Source organism: Dreissena polymorpha, chromosome 8 (genome assembly GCF_020536995.1).
Source record: "Dreissena polymorpha isolate Duluth1 chromosome 8, UMN_Dpol_1.0, whole genome shotgun sequence".
Classification (NCBI taxonomy): Eukaryota; Metazoa; Mollusca; class Bivalvia; order Myida; family Dreissenidae; genus Dreissena; species Dreissena polymorpha.
The window spans coordinates 70,031,239-70,052,406 of record NC_068362.1 but is presented as its reverse complement, the minus strand read 5'-3'; the positions used below and the strand labels follow the sequence as shown (position 1 = coordinate 70,052,406).

At 32.9% G+C, this 21,168-nt stretch overlaps 1 protein-coding gene across 1 annotated transcript in view; it reads right to left on the bottom strand.

Moving 5' to 3' along the window:
• Nucleotides 1-20,648, bottom strand: part of LOC127843264 (uncharacterized) — a 38,478-nt gene extending 17,830 nt beyond the window's left edge. Inside the window, exons 1-2 of the mRNA XM_052373141.1 lie at nt 20,174-20,648; nt 192-399 (exon numbers count right to left, since the gene is read on the bottom strand). Of these exons, the coding sequence (XP_052229101.1) occupies nt 192-195 (4 nt within the window). The 5' untranslated portion in view covers nt 196-399; nt 20,174-20,648. The remainder of the gene's footprint in view (nt 1-191; nt 400-20,173) is intronic.
• Between the last annotated feature and the right edge of the window lie 520 nt (nt 20,649-21,168).

Below are 21,168 nucleotides of genomic sequence, written 5' to 3'. Positions count from 1 at the left end.
CCTGAACATGCTGAACTTGTATCTTTTAACACATTGTTTTTTATACCAATAACATTTTAAAATTTGTTCCAAACAGTTCTTACTTATACAAACTTCAATAGCCAAAATTGAGTGTATAACTGTTATATCAGCTGAACTTTTCTTTATTTGATACAGCGGTTTCACCTTAAATCCTATAAATAATAACTCACACATCGCCAATACCCTCACACGGGTTGGGGCTGTCGTAGTTCACCCGAAACTCTCGCAGCTCAAACATATAGCTGCCAGATTGCAGACTGGGAATGTCAAAGTCTATGATGACATTTTGACCAGGCTGTGGTTGTTGGAATGTAACCTTTCCAGTGATGCCAGACATCCGTATTTGCGCATACAACGTTGTCTGTCCTTGACATATGCCTATAAAATATTAATAAAAAATAAATTATTTGGAAAAACGATGCTTATTTTTAAAAACTATCACATTCCTTAAAACCCAAGGCCATCAAATAGAAATTGATGTATTTTTACAAGGGCATCAAATTCTATTGAAAAAATAAAGGTATATTTCACTGAAAAGTTAAAAGTTCTAATGCTGTACTGTACGCATTTGTCATTTATTATCAACTTGACTGAATCTGTTCAAGGTTCGAAAATAAATATAGAAATTTAGTATAAATTTCAAATAATAGTGTTCATTTGGTCAACTATATTAAAAGTAAATACTAATTTAAACATGAATTGCTGTGATGTTTTTAGATGACAATCAACTACAATAACTGTGCCTGCATCTTTTACAATCACTTTCAAGCAGGCAGTTGAACAATGCTTCCATCAATTTTCATTTTCAAAAATGAATGAAGGCTTAGTTTAAACATATTTATTTAAACTACATTGCACCGAAAGTCTTGGTTATATGGAGACACCTTCCAGTATAATTACTGGGTAAAACCAGTTCCTGGTGTTTTAAAACAGATCTTGAATTCTTACTCAGTGAGGATCCAACACCCATCCTCCTGGTTGCTTGGCAACACCCTATCCACTATACCACCGCCATCTTAATACATTGAAGTTGTTATGTTTAAATAATGAATACTATGATGTACAGGCTTTGCATCAACATCTATCAAAAACTTATTTAAAGCAATTTTCTTCATTGTCTCTGTATATTTCTCCCACATCTGACACCAAACCAATAGTTTATTGCTGTGGTATGTACACCGGTACAAAAAATCCTGGTGTAAACCATCTGGTTTTGCGGCATAAAATTGAATAACGTGTCTTTTATGCCCGTATTTAAAGCTGGTGGACACGTAAAACATTTGCAAATCCGGGCGTAAAATTGTGCAGACTGAAGAAAAAAAAACAGGCGGATTTTTTAAAACCAAGCGAAAAATTGAACTTAGAAAATTTGGATATCAAGAGAAGGCGTAAAATTGGAATTAATCTGATCAAGTAATACAAGGCGTAAATTGTAGTTAGACAATTTTTAGATCCACTCTTTGAAATATTCTAAAGTGGAAAGTTAATATTGCTTAATATTGGGCAAACAACATAAATAATACTCATTTTTGTCGATTCTGATCTTTTAAAGGCTAATTTGTATGAGCTTTTTTAAATAATCTACCATGAAAAAAATTATTTTCATATTTATTAAAACAATTTACAATATGTAATAATATAGTAATTGCAAAATGGATACGACATACATATAATGTAAAAAAAGTAGGTTTTGTTACAGATAAAACGGCAACAGCAACGCATGTCAGTATAGACCTTCTGTTGCTATTATCAGATGGGTTGAGCATTTTATGCGTGATTGGTGATGACCTTACATGAGACAGCTATTCAGACAGTTATTTTGATAAATCGATATAAATCAATAATTTTTTGGCATTGCTGTTAAAAAAAAAAAGGAAATAAAAATAACATATTTAAATATATTTTATCTATTGCTGTCTTTCACACTTTCCTTTTACTAACTACCTTTGTCTGACAGCTCTTTTGTATGAACAATTATTGCATACAAAAAATTATATAGTAGGAAATTAACATTTACCATTATTTTAAGTCTGAGGGATAACCAATGCATTACAAATCTATTTGCACTAATTTTTTTAATTCAGTCCTTTAAATTTTGCTCCCTTTTCATCATTTATATTTCATTATTACAATGACAATACGATTTATAATGATGATGATAAATAATAAGATTTGGTTGTTTTTTATCTTTTTGCAGGCTTCCTTTAATATTACACACATCGCTTTTTTAAGATAATATGTGAATCAAGTTTCTCTGCTAAACTTAAAAAGAAATTTATAGCAATTGAAATTTCTGAAACACATTTCCATTGAATCTTCATCTTAATGAAATTGAACATATACATGACAATATTCTGATAAACCCTGATTGACCACAAGCTGGCCTGGTCTTGAGGTTTTTGACTGCAGTAACATCACAGTGGAAAAGTACCTGCTTGTAAACCATCTGATTATCAGACTTTCAATTGGTTAATGCACAGGATTAAGTTATCTGTTTGAAAACAAGCGCGTTTGGCAACTGACTCTGAGCTAAATTTTAGAAATAATATACATTAGGGCTTATAATTGTATTGTTTAAATGTCTTGAAATACTGACACCATGAAGTATTGTGTGATGATAACAATGTGTAATCAATACTTCAATGTGGAAGCAATAAGTTTGTTGGTGGCACATGTTAATCTGATATGGTCTCAATGTTTATCAATTGTCTGTTGTTTTTTTAATACTGCAGACAACAGATGTAAATGGTTTGTATTTTCGTTTCTGTATCCCTTTATTATTTAGTTTATTGAATTTATTATAATTATATTATAGCGTTCTCATTATTTATGTATAATTGTCCATGGGATATGTAAATATACATAATTGTCCCTGAGAAATGTAAATGCACAAGTTAAAGTTGTAATGCAATTTTAAGGAAAAACAACACAATTTGAAACATAAATAGATAAAATACAAATGAAAAACAAAAACAAAAATAGATAAAAATATGAATTAAAAAGTGTAAATGTTGTGTACAGTAAATTATTATGGCTGTATTTTATGCTTATTGTCATCTTAAACTGTATGTCTGGTCATGATACTGAACAGATTGCCTTTCCAAATATTTAATGAGAACTTTTATATTTAAATTAGTACCCTGCCATTTTAAAGATGCTGCGAAACGGCTCGTCTAAGTTATCATACCATGAAAAAATTCTTCACAATGGCGACCTATGTAAAAGACCGAGCCAGTCCGATTGAGATAGCTCGATTTTTCTACCCTACCCAGGAAATGCTAAATCAGTTGTTGTCGGCTATTTCTTTTATTAATTATAATTATACAAGCGATTTTGACCCATTTGGCGCTGACGTAATTTCAGAGAAAAACCAGGAAGAAGTTGACGTACTGTTTTGCGCGATATTTTCTCGCAATTTTTTTCTCATTGGCATACCTCGCTGATTATCATTGATAAAGGTAAAGGAAGCTCAGCTATAAAAAGGATAGCATATTCTGGGAAAAAGATTTAATAATATTTGAAAACGTTAATTTTAAATCAGTTATATTCAATCCAATATATGTTTATAGATCAATGAAACAACTATGCATTTTCCGTATTGTATTTGACATTTGCCGTACTTCTGTAATTAAATTGCGAATGAAAACGTGTATAACTCACGTTTAACGCGATCATGATTGTAAAGAAAACAAATTAGTTCGAACCTGCCATTTGTAAACATTATAGCCAGTATGGTATATAAACCGCATAATAGCCGTGCGACATCTATGAAACTCGCTCTTATGCCTGCTCTCTCATTTTGCATATTTAATAAACTTTTCAAACAGAAATTACAGAGCCCACATCAGTGCAAACACTATGTTTGATAATTCATTTGTTTGTTGGATATTGTTGTCTGTTTTAAACACATATTAGGTCATATCGCGGAGATTTAGTTAACCTTACCGTGTGTTCATGGGCAAACTCACTTATTCAAGTCATTTTTTTTGTACCCATTTTTTTTTTCGTACCCAAATGTTTGTTCGTACCCACATTTTTTTCGTACCCCAATTTTTTTTCGTACCCAATTTTTTGTACCTTAAATATTGGTAAGCATTCTTTTTCGTACCAAAAATTCTCGACCGACATGGTGTTGTAGATAAACTTAAATTGATGCTTTTATATCCATCCTCTTCAAAAGCATCGTCACACCAGTACTGTCAGTACTTTGATTAATCCTAGCTGCTGCAGAGCCTTGCATAAGATAAAAAGTTTTAAATAGCCATTGATTCGAAATTACAGTGTTTGAAATAGTTAAAATGTAGTTGTACTTACTATCAATTTGCATTTCAGATTAATTTTTTGGGAGGAAGAATGCTGGTGGAGTCACATTACTGATCGATGACCTTAATAATGCAGTAACACTAGAAACATTTATGCCTGGATTTTTAATTTTACGCCTGGATGTTTAATTTTCGCCTGGATTCGTACATTTACGCCTCGATTTGTAAATTTATACTAGGCTGTATACGCCTGGATTTTACATTATAACGCCCGCTACTTTACGCCTGGTTTTTAAAATTGATGCCTGGTTTTAAAACAAGCTCATTTGCATAATTCGCCATATTACGCAAGGTTTACGTTTCCTTTACACCTGGTTTACGTGTCCTATACGCCTGGTATGCAAGTCTTTTACGCCTGGTTTTCTGATCAGAACCAGCTGGTTTTTGCATAATTTACGACCAGGCAGCTGATTTCGTACAGGCAGTTTGTATTACTGTCCCATTTGTTTTTTTTGCAATCTCACTGGTACATCTGATTGTCACTGATAAAGCAATTATTAAGCCAAATACTAACACAACTTGTTTCCCTAGGATGATGAAAAGATAGCATGTCACATGTATAAACCGGCGGTTTTCAACCAAGATTGAATGAAGTACAATGACAGTATCTCTTCTAGCAATTATTAGAGCTCAGCTATTTATTTCCTGTCATAAACTTATCTTACTCATAACAGTCAATTGTCAAGGGGCCTGTCTGAAAAATAATCTTGAGATAAATTTAAGTTACGACTGAATTCTTAGCTCACAAACAAGCCACATCACAGAATATGACGTATGGTCCTGAAGAAAATGTTTTAATTTGGACAGAAAATTAATACTGAACTGTACAAAACATATATCATAAGAAGCAAAAAAACAACAACAGAAGATGAATTTTGACCTTCAATTGTTTCCTTGTCCTTGCCCTTTCATCTAGGAGCATTATAAGCATTGTACACCATATCCTATGGTATTAATGGGAACAATATTCTGAAGAAAAAAAATCCTGTAACGCATTAATTAACATAAAATGTTGGATTGTGGTCATGATTTTCGACCTGTAACCAAAGAGCATGAGAGTTTTATGGTAAGTATCTTCATGGGGAATACCATTATAATATAAAGCTATATTAATATCCTCCGTGAAATGAAATAATTAAGCAGCGAAAAAAGGATTTCCTGAACTTTTACCTCTATCTGTCATCTTGACCTTTCTTTAGAGAACATATGAGTAAAAACATTCCCACGAAACATTCTTTGGTCATGGGGAATATAACTTTGTGCTCAGGTGAGCTTAAAAGACCCCTCGGACAAGAAAATGAGCTTCGTTCTGAGAAAACTGGCAAAACTGGGCATAATGCATGTGCATTAAGTGTCGTCCCAGATTAGCCTGTGCAGTTCACAAAGGCTAATCAGGGGCGACACTTTCCGCTTTTATGACATTTTTCATTTAAATGAAGTCTCTTCTTAGAAAAAATCCAATTTAGGCGAAAATTGTCGTCCCTGATTAGCCTGTGCGAACTGCACAGGCTGATCTGGGATGACACTTAACGCACATGCATTAAGCCTAGTTTTCTCTATTAATCATAGTCATCTTATGTTGGTGTTGTCTACTGTATTGCATGTCATTAATTGTGTGGTGTATGAGCAAGGTGTGACTCATAGAAGGATGGGATCTCTTGTGGTACTTGTCTAATATGTGCAAGGTGTGACTCATAGAAGGATGAGATCTCATGTGGTACTTGTCTGATATGTGCAAGGTGTGACTCATAGCAGGATGAGATCTCATGTGGTACTTGTCGGATATGTTTTGCAAATTAGTGGTCAATGATTTATAAAATTGTGAGTTCTCAGTTGAAAGTGTCTTGTCATTACACATAATGCAAAGTTTACAATAGTCTAACTTTTTTTACATAACCATAATTTCATCCATAGTGCTGCTGAAATTACTGCATTTTTTTCGGCGTAGCTGTATAAGCCAGCTTTTCACCTTACCTGACCTTTGTAAGTGTCAAATAAAATGCAAATAAAATATCCCGCGGCTAGACTAGAATGAATACACTTCATTTAGTCCGTTGGCTGATTTGAGCATACCACCAGAACATTGGAAACATGAACTCGTATTTGTAACATTTGTAAAAGCATAAAGTTTTAAACGAGCCATCGTTCCAGCAGTGGAAGTGTGGCCTCACATTAATGCATCGCATTCCAACCCGCAAGGTATCAGGGTCAGTTCACGGCCAGTAAAATAATCGTTATATAATATAGACGCTATTGCGTGAACTAGGTGAACTGGAATTTTCTTTAGACCAGAAATATGTTAAATGAAGATATTCAACGATATTATTATGATATGTCAATAATAGATTCTTAATGTGTTTTCAACAATACCATAGATAAATATTATTTTTGATTAATTTAACAAGAATTATTCCACCATATTGACTAATGAATTAAGCATGTATTAAGATTCTCGATACTGTTAATAATCGAACAAATAGCAATGCCCGACAAACCACTAACACAGGTTTGTTCGAAGAACGCGCGTATAAATATTAAAAATATGTACGAATACTTCGCGTGTGGACGCCTGACTCATAAGTTTTAATTTCACTTCCATTCTTCTTTTGGTTTTCTGTTTAGTATCTATAGGTTTATTTATTTCTTATTCATTGAACTCTTTACCTTTCACCAACTCCTACCACAATCAACGCCATATATCTTTTTAAAAATATATTTCTTGTTTAAATTAATGTTCAACATACATTACATTGTTTATAAAACTTGAGCATCAAATATATTCACTATAAATAAAGGGAGACATAAATAATCAATTCTTTTTAAGGTAGCGCACCTGTAATGTGCACCTTTCCAAATATAATCTAATGTACTATTTTCTATCAGCATCATTTCACTGAACTACATGCACATTTTTAGGTAGGCTTTCCATGGTTAAAAAAACAAGAAGGCCATGATGGCCCTGTATCGCTCCACTGCTGTAAAAAAGGCTGAAACAAATATTCTCTGCATGTGCAAATACTTAAATATAGGCCCTATTTAAGCACATGTACACTTTCCTGTTTTGCCGTGACTTTTTACTATTGGGGACAGGGACCCTTTAGGGTTAAAAAATGGGGACAAAAAGGAAAAATATGGGGACAGAGAAATATATTTGTAGCAGAATTTAATTTTCAGAAACTAATTATATTTTACTTGCACTCTTAAATTTGCTTGTTTTCTTCTTACATCAAGTCCACAGGACGTAACTAGTTGCAATAATCCAACTCCCAGCTATTGACCCTCCGGGTATGTACTCATAAAAGCTCAGAGCATTCAAGAAGAACTAAGGACGTAATATTCTAATTCAACCATGAATATTTTAAAAACTTTTTAAAACTGTCAAACAATAGTCAACATATTTACAAAACTTTCAACAGATTAATGGTCATTGAACTCAGCATTGCGTGTCAAAGTACTTGTTCGATAATTAGAATTACCGATAGTAAAGGCGTTTTTTTTGTGCTTTATGCACAAAGTGTATGTCATTTTTTTGTTGTCAAACAGTGACAAAGACAATTTTCGAAGCCAATTTTCTTGGAACGTATGTTTAGGGCCAGGGGTAGACTTTTTTGTTTTTGCTAAACGATGTTGGGACTTGGGAAGACTGACTGTTGGGGTGTTGTTATTATTATCGTCATATTTTCTAATTTTAATTGCCGGAGGACAAAAACTAAAATGGATTTTGTTTTCTTCGGTCGGTCACTTTCCGCCATTTTGATTGGTTGTTATAATCTCAACTTACCAATGCAATAAAGTGTTATTAAAGTAAATTTACCATTGGCTGCAAAATAACGTCACGTCCAATGAAATAATTCGTTTTGATTACACACTCACTCGATTACTTTACCGACTTACCAATTGAATTGATTAGTTTTTATTACTAATTCCTGTGCGCTCGCGGACCCATATACGGAAAACGGGTGGGGACAAATCTTTTATTTTTGCGCCAATGATGCAAGGGCGCATCCACGGCAGAACACTGCTTTTGTGAACCCTGGGCTTGGTCAAATTTAACCTCAGGGGCATAATTTGAGCAAACTTTGTAGAGGACTACTATATTGCACTTCATGTACATACAAAATATGGTAGCCCTAGGTCCTAGAGTTAAGGACAAAAATATTTTTAAAGTTTTCACAAAATAAGCAAGATATAAGCATATGTAATGTTCAATTTTGTGACCCGCGGGTCAGGGTCAAATTTGACCCAAAGGGCATAATTTAAACAAACTTGGTAGAGGACTATAAGATGTTACTGCATACCAAATTTGGTAGCCTTAGTCTGAATGGTGTTTGACAAGAAGATTTTTAAAGATTTCACAAAATAGGAACTTTATAAGCGTTTATTCAATTTTGTGACCCCCCAGGGCAGGGTCAAAGTTGACCCCAGAGGCATTATTTGAACAAATTTGGTAGAGGTTCATTAGATGTCACTATTTACCAAATTTGGTAGCCCTAGGCCCAATGGTTATGGATATTTATTTTTTAAAGTTTTCACAAAATAGGCCCCATATAAGTGTATGTTCAGTTTTGTGACCCCCGGACAGGGTCAAATTTGACCCCAGGGGCATAATTTGAACAAACTTGCTAGAGGACTATAAGATTTCACTACATACAAAATTTGGTAGCCCTAGTCCCAATGTTTAAGGACAAGATGATTTTTAAAGTTTTCAAAATATAAGACCTTTATAAGCATATATTCAATTTTGTGACCCCCGGGGCAGTTTCAAATTTGACCCCAGGGACATAATTTGAACAAACTAAGAAGAGAACTATTACATATATGTCACTACATACCAAATTGGTAGCCCTATGCCATACAGTTCAATTTTGTGACCCTTGGCCCTCGGGGCAGGGTCAAACTTGACCCCAGGGCATAATTTGAAAAAACTTGGTAGAGGACTATAAGTTGTCATTACATACCAAATTTGGTAGCCCTAGGCCCAATGGTTATGGACAAGGAGTTTTGTAAAGTTTTCACAAAATAGACCCTATATAAGCATATCGTCGCTGTTGTTCTCAAACCTCGTAGCTACAAAATGCAAACTTTTCAGGAGAGAGAAAAAACCATCTCATTTTTTTATAACGATGTTTTAGAAATTAAAATTCTGTAAAAATACCAAACAAATGAAGCTGCAAAATACGGTATAAGCCGTAGACGCGTAAGTCATACATGTACTGATAAGTCATACTGACAGTCAGACATGGTAGCTACGATATTTTGTCACCACAGTTTTGTCATTTTTATGAGGTACGACAATTCGTCCTGATAGGAAACCTCGTAGTTGCAAATAATTTTTTTTATAAAAACGTTTTTGTCAAATTTGTCCAAACGAAACGACGTACCTATAGGTGAAATGGTGTCGCTACGACTTTTCACCGGGAAAATGCCAACAATCATTCTACAACATTTCTTCACATGGCTTTTTCAAGGGCTCTGATTGGCGTAGAGCTACGAGATATAGCACAAAGCATGCGCCAGACTTAATATATTCGGAAAAGACGAAAAAAATATTTTGAAAATTTTGGAGCTACGAGGTTTGAGAACGACAGCGACAATATGTTCAATTTTGTGACCCCCGGGGCAGGGTCAAATTTGACCCCAGGGGCATAATTTGAAGAAATTTGGTAGAGGACTATTAGATGTCTCTACATTCCAAATTTGATAGCCCTAGGCCCAATGGTTATGGACGAGATGATTTTTAAAGTTTTCACAAAATAGGCCTTATTTAAGCAAATTTTCATTTTTGTGACCCTCAGGGCAGGGTCAAATTTGACCCCAGGGGCATAATTTGAACAAATTTGAAAGAGGTTCACCCCAGGAACATTCCTGAGAAATTTCATCAGAATTGGACCAGTAGTTTAGGAGAAGAAGATGTTTTAAGGAAAAGTTAACGCACGCACGACGGACACAGGACCATGACATAAGCCCCGCTGACCTCTGGCCAGTGGAGCTAAAAATATATTGATTTTTTCAAAACCACCCCCACGCTCGGCTTTTGTCCAGTTTATTTGCACCCCCTGGGGTATATGAAAGTTCCATAATTCATCCAGATTTCCAAATATGGGCATGCATTTGGTGTTTACAGATGCAGTAAAGGTGTTTAAAGTTTAAACAAGATGAAATAACCCCGGCGAAATGTTGTTCATGATTTCATGAACACTTCAAGCCAATCAAGAACTGTTCATGAACGGTTCTGAAAAAGTTCCTGAGCTTGGTTCATGAACTTTTGGACATGAACTGTTCTTAAGACATGTTCATGAACTGTTTATGAATTATTGTTGAACATTTCAAAGTTCATGAACAGTTCTTCATCTAACCATAAATACTTAGTGACGAACATTTCATGCACAAGTATTTCTAATGACTTTTCTGAGACAGACTTTAAGGATCCATCATGAATAATTCATGAATTCCTTTGTGCTAGATGTTTCATACATATTTTTGAAAGTAATATTGAAATGTCTAGCATACAAATCTTGTAGATTTGTGAAACCTGTGAAGTTAGTATGAATATGCATAGTACTTTCACCACTGTAAGTTAGAGTTCTTGACCTGTTCTAGAGAATTTTAAGAACATTTGTACAAGAACTGTTCAAGAACTGCCTTCAGGAACACTTCAATAACTTTTTAAGGACCTTTCCTGTTCTTGAATTATTCTTAAACTATTCTTGAACACTTTAAGAAATTTTTTGAACAACATGTTTCCTTCTGATGTTCTTAAACAGGTCTACACAATGTTTTTGAACGTATGATGGACTTTTTAAGAATCCAATATGTTCTTAAAAGGATCTGTCATTGTTCTTGGAAGACTTAAAAGACAAGTTTAAGAACGTTTTAAGGACATCTTATTTCAAGAACAGTTTAAGATGATATCAAGAACTCAATGTGCATTGCATTGCTGTTTTTACAAAGAAAGAATATTGTGTGCACAGGAAGTTGAAACGGAAGGCACATGGTTTATGTTATATTTGAAAATGTAAGTCTTTAATTAATTACCGGCTGAACTGATCAGCCATTGGTTCCATTTCAAGTTCTTTGGCACTGTAAGTGTAACCATTTCAGGGAAACCATTGATTAGTAAATGATTCTTGAACTGAAAATGAGACTATTTATAATCTTTTCAATACATGAATTATTCATGAACATATAGTGCAAAGTTGTATTATGAAATTTAAAGAGTATTATCAAACCACTTGTATCTCAGTTATTAGTGTTATATTTAAATTATTGTTATATGTTGCTATCAATATGTTAAGTGCTAAAACAAGACTTGTTTCTTCTTACCCTGACCTGTTTGTTGAGCTTTAGTAACACTTATGATAACCTTTGCATAAATTGACAAATTCTTGTTCATGAATAGTTCATGAACACTTCATGCCACCTCAGTTCATGAACTCTTGAAGAACTATGGTTCATGAACTATTCACTTACAGTTCGTGAACAGAAAATGAGCCATTGAAAAATAGAAGGAAAATGTTCATGAACTGTTCATGAACAGCAAAACCCTGAAGAATTTTTCAAGAATTGTGTTGTTCATGAACTGTTCAAGAACACTTCATGCCATTGATGTTCATGAATAGTTCATGAACATTTCATGCCATAATGGTTCAAGAATAGTTCATGAACACTTCATGCCACACAGGTTCAAGAATAGTTCATGAACACTTCATAACATAAGGGTTCAAGAATAGTTCATGAACACTTCATGCCATTAGGTTTCAAGAATATTTCATGAACACTTCATGGCATGAGTGTTCATGAACAGTTCATGAACTAAAATTTCAAGAACTTTTCACAGACGTGGCTCATTTTCTGTTCACAAACTATTTGTGAACAGTTCATGAACTCAGTTCACGAACAGTTCATGAACTGTTCATGAATTATTCGTGAACTGCAGAACAACATTTCGCAGGGGAAGTATTCTTTTACAGACATTTATTTTTTGTAACTTTTTATCTATGGAAGAGCGCCATGAAATGTAAGTGGTTTCAGTTCCAGAAATTGGGTTGGTTAAAAACAAAGTGTCATACAATTAAAAATAGTATCATTTAAGTAATATTTTGAACTTAGTTTTTATAGATACATTATATACAGCAAAAAAATACCAAGAAATAGACAGATTAACCGTTTACTTTTTGAAATAAAAATAAAAATGCAACATGCATGATTTGTATTTTCAGCAGTAAATCACCCAATTTAGCCATAACGTTGTTTTAATTTTGAAAATTGAAGAATGTGCATAAACATTGCAACATATTTCATGTTAAACTAATGAGAATGAATGGAAGCAGTATTATTAAGCTATCCAAAGTGATTATTTTTAGCATACAAGCATATTTGATTCTATTAACTGTAAATGAAGAGGCTGTATCGACAGACGCTGAAGTACCAAAATTTTCACAATTCAACCTCAAGCCAATATATATGTACTATCTACTATGACAAAAGCTTCTATTAATAACACATATTAAAAAGAAGTTTCCTTAATATGTTAGATAAATAGAGGATATTTGTTTGTTTTGAGTGAATATGAAACATTTATTTCAATGAGAAGTGAGAAAATTGCAATATTTTCGCGAGCGCATGAGGCTAGTGAAAATATGAAAATTTTGTACTTTGATGCAAATCTTGGTTTAAACAGGTAGTTATTGCAATGTTTGTGTTATTGCTGGAAAACCGGACTACTATTTAGTTATAAACATCAAGGAAATCGCGGGAAATCATTACAGTTGCGCTACCTTAAAGCTTAGATAATGTGATAACGGTATACATGTATATTTGTTACTTTCGCACGTGTAATGCAAGTAGTTCTAAAACCTGTGTTAATCGTACCATATAATTTTCTTCCTCTTTTCTTGAAATAGTAACCTGATGTTGTTGTATTTTTAACAAACTTGGTATACATAACCAATAAGCGACAATGCCTTTACAAGTATCTTTGGTTCAGTCTTCCTAATTTACATTAAATAGGGCATGAAAATTTACATTTAAAAATGAACAGATTCAGCTTAAACTTTAAGATTAAATAGCTCATTTAACAAACAAATTGCAGTTTTCAATATTCTCTTCAGAATGGTCTTGGTTGTTTTCTTCCTTATTCAACATACTGAAGTAAATGACTTTGCAAAAACAGACTCATGGACTAACTAAACACGGGACATTCATTCATATGCATTGAATGAATTTCACATTAAGATGCTGAGAACATAAATATTGAACATTTACTCAATGATATTTAAAGGGACTAATACTGAGATTTTCTTCTTATGAAACAAAAATTATTAAAAAGGTTTACTATCAAATTTATATTGTTGTATTTTTTTATATTTTTTTTTTCAATAGCGAAACAAATAAAATTAAAATATTGCTATAATAGTACTCACCATACTTTCCATCATTGAGAAAAAGTATTTCAATAGGTTATTATTTTACCAATTTTCAATGATGATAATCCATTAATGAACCATTATATTTAGCATTTTCTTAAGTAAGGACACTGAAATTATGCTGGTTTAAACACATTTTTTTTACATATTTTGTGAGTAAGCTAATTCCTTTAAAACATTAAAGGTCAGTGATCATGTTACTATAAATAGTTGGGGTTAATACATATCCTCCTATTCATACAATGAAGAAGGCTATGGTGAAACATTGGTCTTATAACAAAGAATGTGCTTTTACATACAATAAACTAATAAAGTGAAATATTCATGGTGGTAAGAAATTAATTCAATGGTCAAATATAAAACTATTTTATGGAGAAGCAAACTTTTGTATCCAGTCTGAAGCACAGATGGTTAGCGTGTGGCTTTGAAAATAATCAGTAAAAACATCATTTTGAATGAAAAATAATCAAATTATAACGAAAAATCAAATTCTATGAAAAAAAATATTTTACTGTCAAATTTATATATATAATGTCTTAAGTTATTGCATCAAGTGTGAAGCTATTGTATATAATTTAAAGCTACTGTGTCTAATGTAAAGTTGTATCAATTGTGAAACTTTTGTATCAAGTTTTCAGATATTGCATCCAATGTAAAGCTATGGTATCAAGTGTAAAGCTATAGTATTAAGTGTAAAGCTATAGTTTCAAGTGTTATTCTATAATATCAAGTGTAAAGCTAGAGTATAAAGTGTAAAGCTATAGTTTCAAGTGTGAAGCTGTAGTATCAAGTGTGTAGCTATAATATCAAGTGTTAAGCTATAGTATCAAGTGTAAAGCTGTAGTATCAAGTGTAAAGCTATGGTATCAAGTGTTAAGCTATGGTATCAAGTGTAAATCTATAGTATCAAGTGTAAAGCTATAGTTTTAAGTTGTTAAGCTATAATATCACGTGTAAAGCTATAGTATAAAGTGTTAAGCTATAATATCAAGTGTTAAGCTAAAGTATGAAGTGTTAAGCTGAATATCAAGTGTTAAGCTATAGTATGAAGTGTTAAGCTATAGTATCAAGTGTTAAGCTAAAGTATGAAGTGTTAAGCTTTAGTGTCAAGTGTAAAGCTATAGTTTCAAGTGTAAAGCTATAGTATCAAGTGTGAAGCTATATTATCAAGTGTAAGCTATTATCAAGTGTAAAGCTATAGTATCAAGTGTAAAGCTATAGTATCAAGTGTAAGCTATAGTAGCGAGTGTAGAGCTATTGAATGTGAATCTACTGCAGCAATATGAAGCTGTTTGTCAAATTTGAAGCTTTTGTATTGAGATGTAAAGCTATTGTATCAAATGGGAAACTACTATATCCAGTGTAAAGCTATTGTATTGAATGTGAATCTATTGTATGGAATGTGGAACTAGTGTATATAATGTAAAACTTTTTAAATTTTAAAAAAAAAGTGTAACAAATGTAAAACTATAGTACTCGGTGTATATCTATTGTCTTGCGTGTGAAGCTATTGTAACAAATCTGAAACTATGTTATTGTGTGTAAAGCTATTTTTTAGATTGTGAAACTGTTTATGAAATGTAAATTCATTGTACTAAAAGTAGAACAGTTGTATCAATTGTAAAACTATGGTATCAAATGTAAGATGGTTTCATTAAATGTAATACTATTGTATCAAATGTATAACTAGTGTATCAAATGTTAAACTGTGGTATTATATGTAAAGCAATTGTTTCAAATTTAAAACTGTTGTATCAAATGTTAAACTGTTGTTGGAACTATAAAACTAATCTATCTGTTTGAAAATGTTGTATAAAATGTAAAACTATAGAGTCACTTTAAAAACTGTTGTATCACATGTACAAATATTATATCCATGAAAAAGTAATGCACTTAATCTAAAATTATTGAATTGAATCTGAACCTACTTTTATTTGACGTAAATTTACTGTATCTATAATATATTACGATAAGATTTTATAATCCAACATTGAACTGACACTGACATGTGAGCATGAATATGACTGTTTCTGTGCCAACATTGATGAAGTGTTTTTAACATGATATATTCACTGGAGCACACACTAAAGCATGTATGAATAAAACAAACAATTGAAGTATGTAATTTATGCTTATAGAGCTCACATGGGGCTATTATGAAGACAAGAAAACCAGCACTCTCATGTTCAAACAAAATATTTAGGTCATGCAGTGTGTGTGAAGTTAATTTATTTCTTCATGTTTTTCTTCTATTTCATGAAGCTTGGTCATTTTCTAAAGAAGTATACAACTTTGAGCATCCAAAGTAATTTTTATTCTGTTTTTTAGTTTTTATTAAAGGGAGATGCAATAAAAGTGCTTTGCAACTGAGAATACTGGAGAGAGTCCTTTTGTCTGAATACAATTTAACCCTTTACCACTTAGATGCATATTTTCACGCATTTGTAGTCCTAAGAAATTTATATTTGATTTAAGACCTGTTTTACTAGATTCAAGTTTTTAAGTCTTCATTTCCAAACTTTAGATACTGATGAGCAGCATTCAGCATTAAACCTGAACAGACTGAGTTACTCACAGGCTGTTGCGGTTTTATGCTGTTTGCACCTAGCCATTTTCACTTTGCTTCTAAGTGAGAAAGGGTTAAAGAAAATTTGTGTTGACTTCATGCCGGTTGTAATTATGAAAGTAGCACATAATTTGATTCAACAATTCTGAATTACATTAATCTTCTCATCAGATTGTCCCAATATATGCAAAAGTGTATACTAATAATACACAAACATATTCAAAGCATATGTCTATGAAAGGATTCTTTATGACCATATTATGTACTGTAACTGTCAATATTACAGTACTTAAATTGTAACATTCACTTTTTATAAACAGAAATAAAACAGACACAAACATGGATACATTCACAGACTGTTCAAACATGTTAAAAAAGCAGAAATTCCCTACACATTTAAAATAAGTTGTTATATCTTTGAAACAAACACAGACTTGTTTGTTTAAAGCTTTTTGTCACTAAGTACAGTTTGATAGTCAAAATGTCTAATACAAGTCTAAAAAAGTGAATAATTTATTGCCTGAATAATTTACTGCCTGTAGGTTATATTTTTTGTTTACATGCTTTTAAAATCCAGGACCACAAAAGCTTATCTGGGAAACAAGTTTTTACCACAAACATTTTGGCCTAATTTACTGCATTAACTTACGGTTTTAGTGTTTACATGCTTTTAAATCCTGGTAACCAAAACTTTCCTGAAGCACTGTAGTACCCGTACTTTTATACAAGTTTAAGGTCCAAAAGCTTTGACAATAATTTATGCAGGGCCCTTTTTTTATCAAAGATTGTATGACAAAGCTATGACTGTATCTAAAGTTTTTAACATATAGACATTATAATTATACCACCTCTAAACAAAAACTGGGGCAAGTTGTTCTTGGATTTATTTTTTGGACCATTATTATATTGATAACTAAAAGAGCTATCAAATTAAAACCTCATGACTTAAAAGTGATATTAGAGTTATTATCATTTAAAAAATAGTGTACTTGAAAAATATGTGTAGAGCATATCGCAAAAAGTAAAAGAGGTATCAATTTTTAGATATACGGTACTGGTAGATCTATTAAGGGAGTGGGCATTACATAAGAACTATAGCTTTTGCTACTCCATTTTTAGAGTTGGGTCTCCATATTATTCAATGCTTAACAAAAAAGACAAACAAGCCATAATAATTATAATTCTTTCTCATGTGTCCCGGCTCAAAATTCCGTTCTTAATGATCATCTGCACATCTAGCTCATAAAACTGTGAACGTTTTAGTTTATGCCTTCCAGTAGTTAAAGTTTGAAAACATAGGTTACAGGATATATGCACATATATACAGTCAGACTGACAAGTGTAATGCTTAAGCTTCCCACTCTCATGACAAAAAGGCACCAAGATGCTGGGCTTTTTTTCCTCCTTTAGAAAAAGCCTTATACAGGCCTGACCACCCAAGGAGAAAGGCCCCTTCCCTCAAAATAATTTATTTAAAATCATGCAATATTAAACAATAATATTTTACCTTAGAAATTAGTTTTCCATTTCTCAATTTTGTTGTTATTTTTTCCCAAAAAATTAAAGGCCAGGCCATTTCCCAAAATAAAGAAAAAAAGGCCCTTAGCTGGAGTGAAATTATCCAACTTAGTCATTTCACACTTGGTAAAGTGGAATGATCAGGCTATCATTCAGGGGACAGTTTTCTTAATACAGTCACTACCCTAGCATGAAACAACCATATTGTGTTTCTCTATTCTTTCATATCATACGATTCTGCCCACTCAATTAACTTTTCACTTCCCCCAATTCAATTGAATACTGTTTGTTTACAAAATAACAAGCAAAGATGGAATCAGTGTTATCAGCCATGTACATGGCTCTTGACATTTAGATGATCCTCCACTTGCAGATACTTGACTCATGGTCAAACTGTGGCCATAAAGCCCAAGGCATAATTTATAACTCTTATTTAAATATTGAGTGTCCATATTAGAGTTCATACAAGCAAATGTAATAATAGCCGAGGCTAAAGATATAATTGATTGATTACCAACTCTTATGTTGCAAAGTAACTTGTTTCTTAACGATATTAAGTACTGTCAAATAGTGAATATGCAAGGTGAAATGTATTTGACATGCAGAACTTCACAAAGGAGGAAAGCCCATATTATGCTATAATAGAAAGTTTCGATAATAGCATATATAAAAATAAAAAAAGGGCTTCCATCCTGTGGAACTCCATTGAGTTTGTTAATATGTTACAAATTTGCAGTGCTGATAGTATTGTTGAACACATATACACATTCTTATTTGTATTAAATTTCAATGGAAAATTTATCTAGCCCAATTTGAAATGATAATATGTGTACATGCCTGCAAATAATACATACAGAGCAGTGTATGCTTTGTACACGAACCTTTCTTTGACAAACTAAAATCAAAAGTTCTTTGGCAAATAAATGGAAACTAATTGTTAATCAAATTATAAAAATAATAATCTGTACAAAACTCATAGTAGTTAAGGCGTAAATTTAACATACTACCGGGTATTATTGTAAGTGCTCCCCCCCCCCCCAACACGACACATCGTGTTATGTGAAAATGCAACAGCCTTTGAAACTTATTGAAACATGCGAAATAAGCACGTAAGTGCACACTTGATTTTATAAATCTATTATTTCATTCTTTTTATTCTGTTTGAATAATTTGAATAATCCGATCGCGTCATGTAGCTGTTTCTCATTTCCCGATTTACCAACCAACTCAACCAACCATGCGAATTGAAAAGTGAATATTCATAAATTTTCAACTTTTTCTTTTAAACGGTTGCCAAAAGACGTCTGCCTATACCTTGAGCGAATCATAATTACGTTGCTTTTCATTTATCAGTATCGAAATGTCGTCTTAGTTTGGCGCGAACGTCAACGATGACGTTCAAAGAAATGAATTCGAAACTGCAACTGTTCATATACCAGCGTATCCGTCGGGGTCTTTGGAGAGTAAAAACTACTGGTACTAGCGTTTTATTTCGTTGTAGTTACATGTCTTGAATAATTATTTTTTTCGCCATTTCATGGGTGTGTGAGAACATTACGCCTAACGTATGCATAAGCGCCGTCGGCGTCTGCAAATAATAAGGCGCAATTTTCCCGGAATGCTAAAATATATTAAAGGGATCTTTTCACGCTTTGGTAAATTGACAAAATTGAAAAAAGTTGTTTCAGATTCGCACATTTTCGTTTTAGTTATGATATTTGTGAGGAAACAGAAATACTGAACATTTACCATGGTCTAATATAGCCATTATATGCATCTTTTGACGATTTTAAAACCTAAAAATTATAAAGCGTTGCAACGCGAAACGATTGAATAATTTGGAGAGTTCTGTTTTTGTCGTTAAATTTTGTGAAACTACGAAGATTGCTTTTATAAGGTATAAAATACGTCAAGTATGTGTACTCGGTGGAATAGCTCAGTAGGCTAAAGCGTTTTTACTTCAGGACTCTGGCAGGACTCCAGGGGTCACTGGTTCGAACCCTGCTCCGGGCAATGTTCTTTTCCTTTTTTTAAATTTTATTCTTGATTTTTTACTGAAGCCTTTACGATCCAATGTTTACATTTATCAATATAAAGCATTTAATGAATGAATTAAAAAATGCCAAAATCTGTGAAAAGGCCCCGTTAAATCCTTTAATCAATATAATTATATTAATATCAAGGCATCCACAAAGCGCATTAGTTCTTTCTGACACACAACTCAGGGCATCTGTTTCAGAGCCCTAATAAACTAATCCCAGTTTAACGTAAATTATTTTTAATTGTTACGGTATCAAGAATGCACATATTCACTTACTCACCCATGAAGAACATAAACGTAAGTCCAGAGAATAAATCCATAATTCGAGCGTGCCAGTGAATCCAATGCTGTTGTCGCGATATCCCAACTCCCAGCTTTATGATCCTCCGTGCCGCTATGTACTCAAAAAGCTTAAGGTATTCGCAAGAACGATAAGATGCTCGTGTCACCAAACGGCAATCCTACTTGTAAATAACTGTTTACAGCGCCGTTGTATCAACTCATTGGGGGAATTCACAACCACTGGCCTGCACGCTTCGCTGACAAACGTAAACGTTACCAAGAAAAAAAAACACGCCACATTTCCTTGATTTAAAAATGTTATTAATGTTTAACAATAGATCCTATACATTAGAGAACGTATAGTGTAAACACGATTTTCGTAAGTTCTGAATTAACAAATCAGATATGTTTAAATCAGATTTAAATTGTGTTAATTAACTTGCTCAATATCATACATCCTCGATACTCGTTCTACTGCTTCCGTACCTCTAGGCTACTTCATTTAAACATTTGCACTAACATGCGTGACGCACGTGATCTATCACATTCTAATTGTCGCTGAGTATTAAACTGTCAAGTTCTATAACGTGTTATATAATTGTAAGTATGGGGTGCAGGGGTATTTTAAAGTGAAATAAATGCTTGAATACATTCAACTGACGTGTGAACCTTCAAAATCTAAACATACCCCATCTTAAATGACAATATTGAAATATCAAATATTTACATGTGGACCCAGTAGAATAGATCGACAAACATTGACCTGGCAATTGTGATCACCATCAGAAATAGAGAATAATAGGTTGGTGACGTGGATGGTAAATGGTTATCTGGCAAGTCGGAGGAATTTATCGGCGAACCCGATAAGATCCTCCGACGAGCCAGATAACCATTCTCCATCTACGTCACCAACGTATTATTCTATTTATCCTGTCACATTAACAACATTCGTTGAAATGTTTCTAAAATATCTAGTTTTCGAGTATTTTGTGT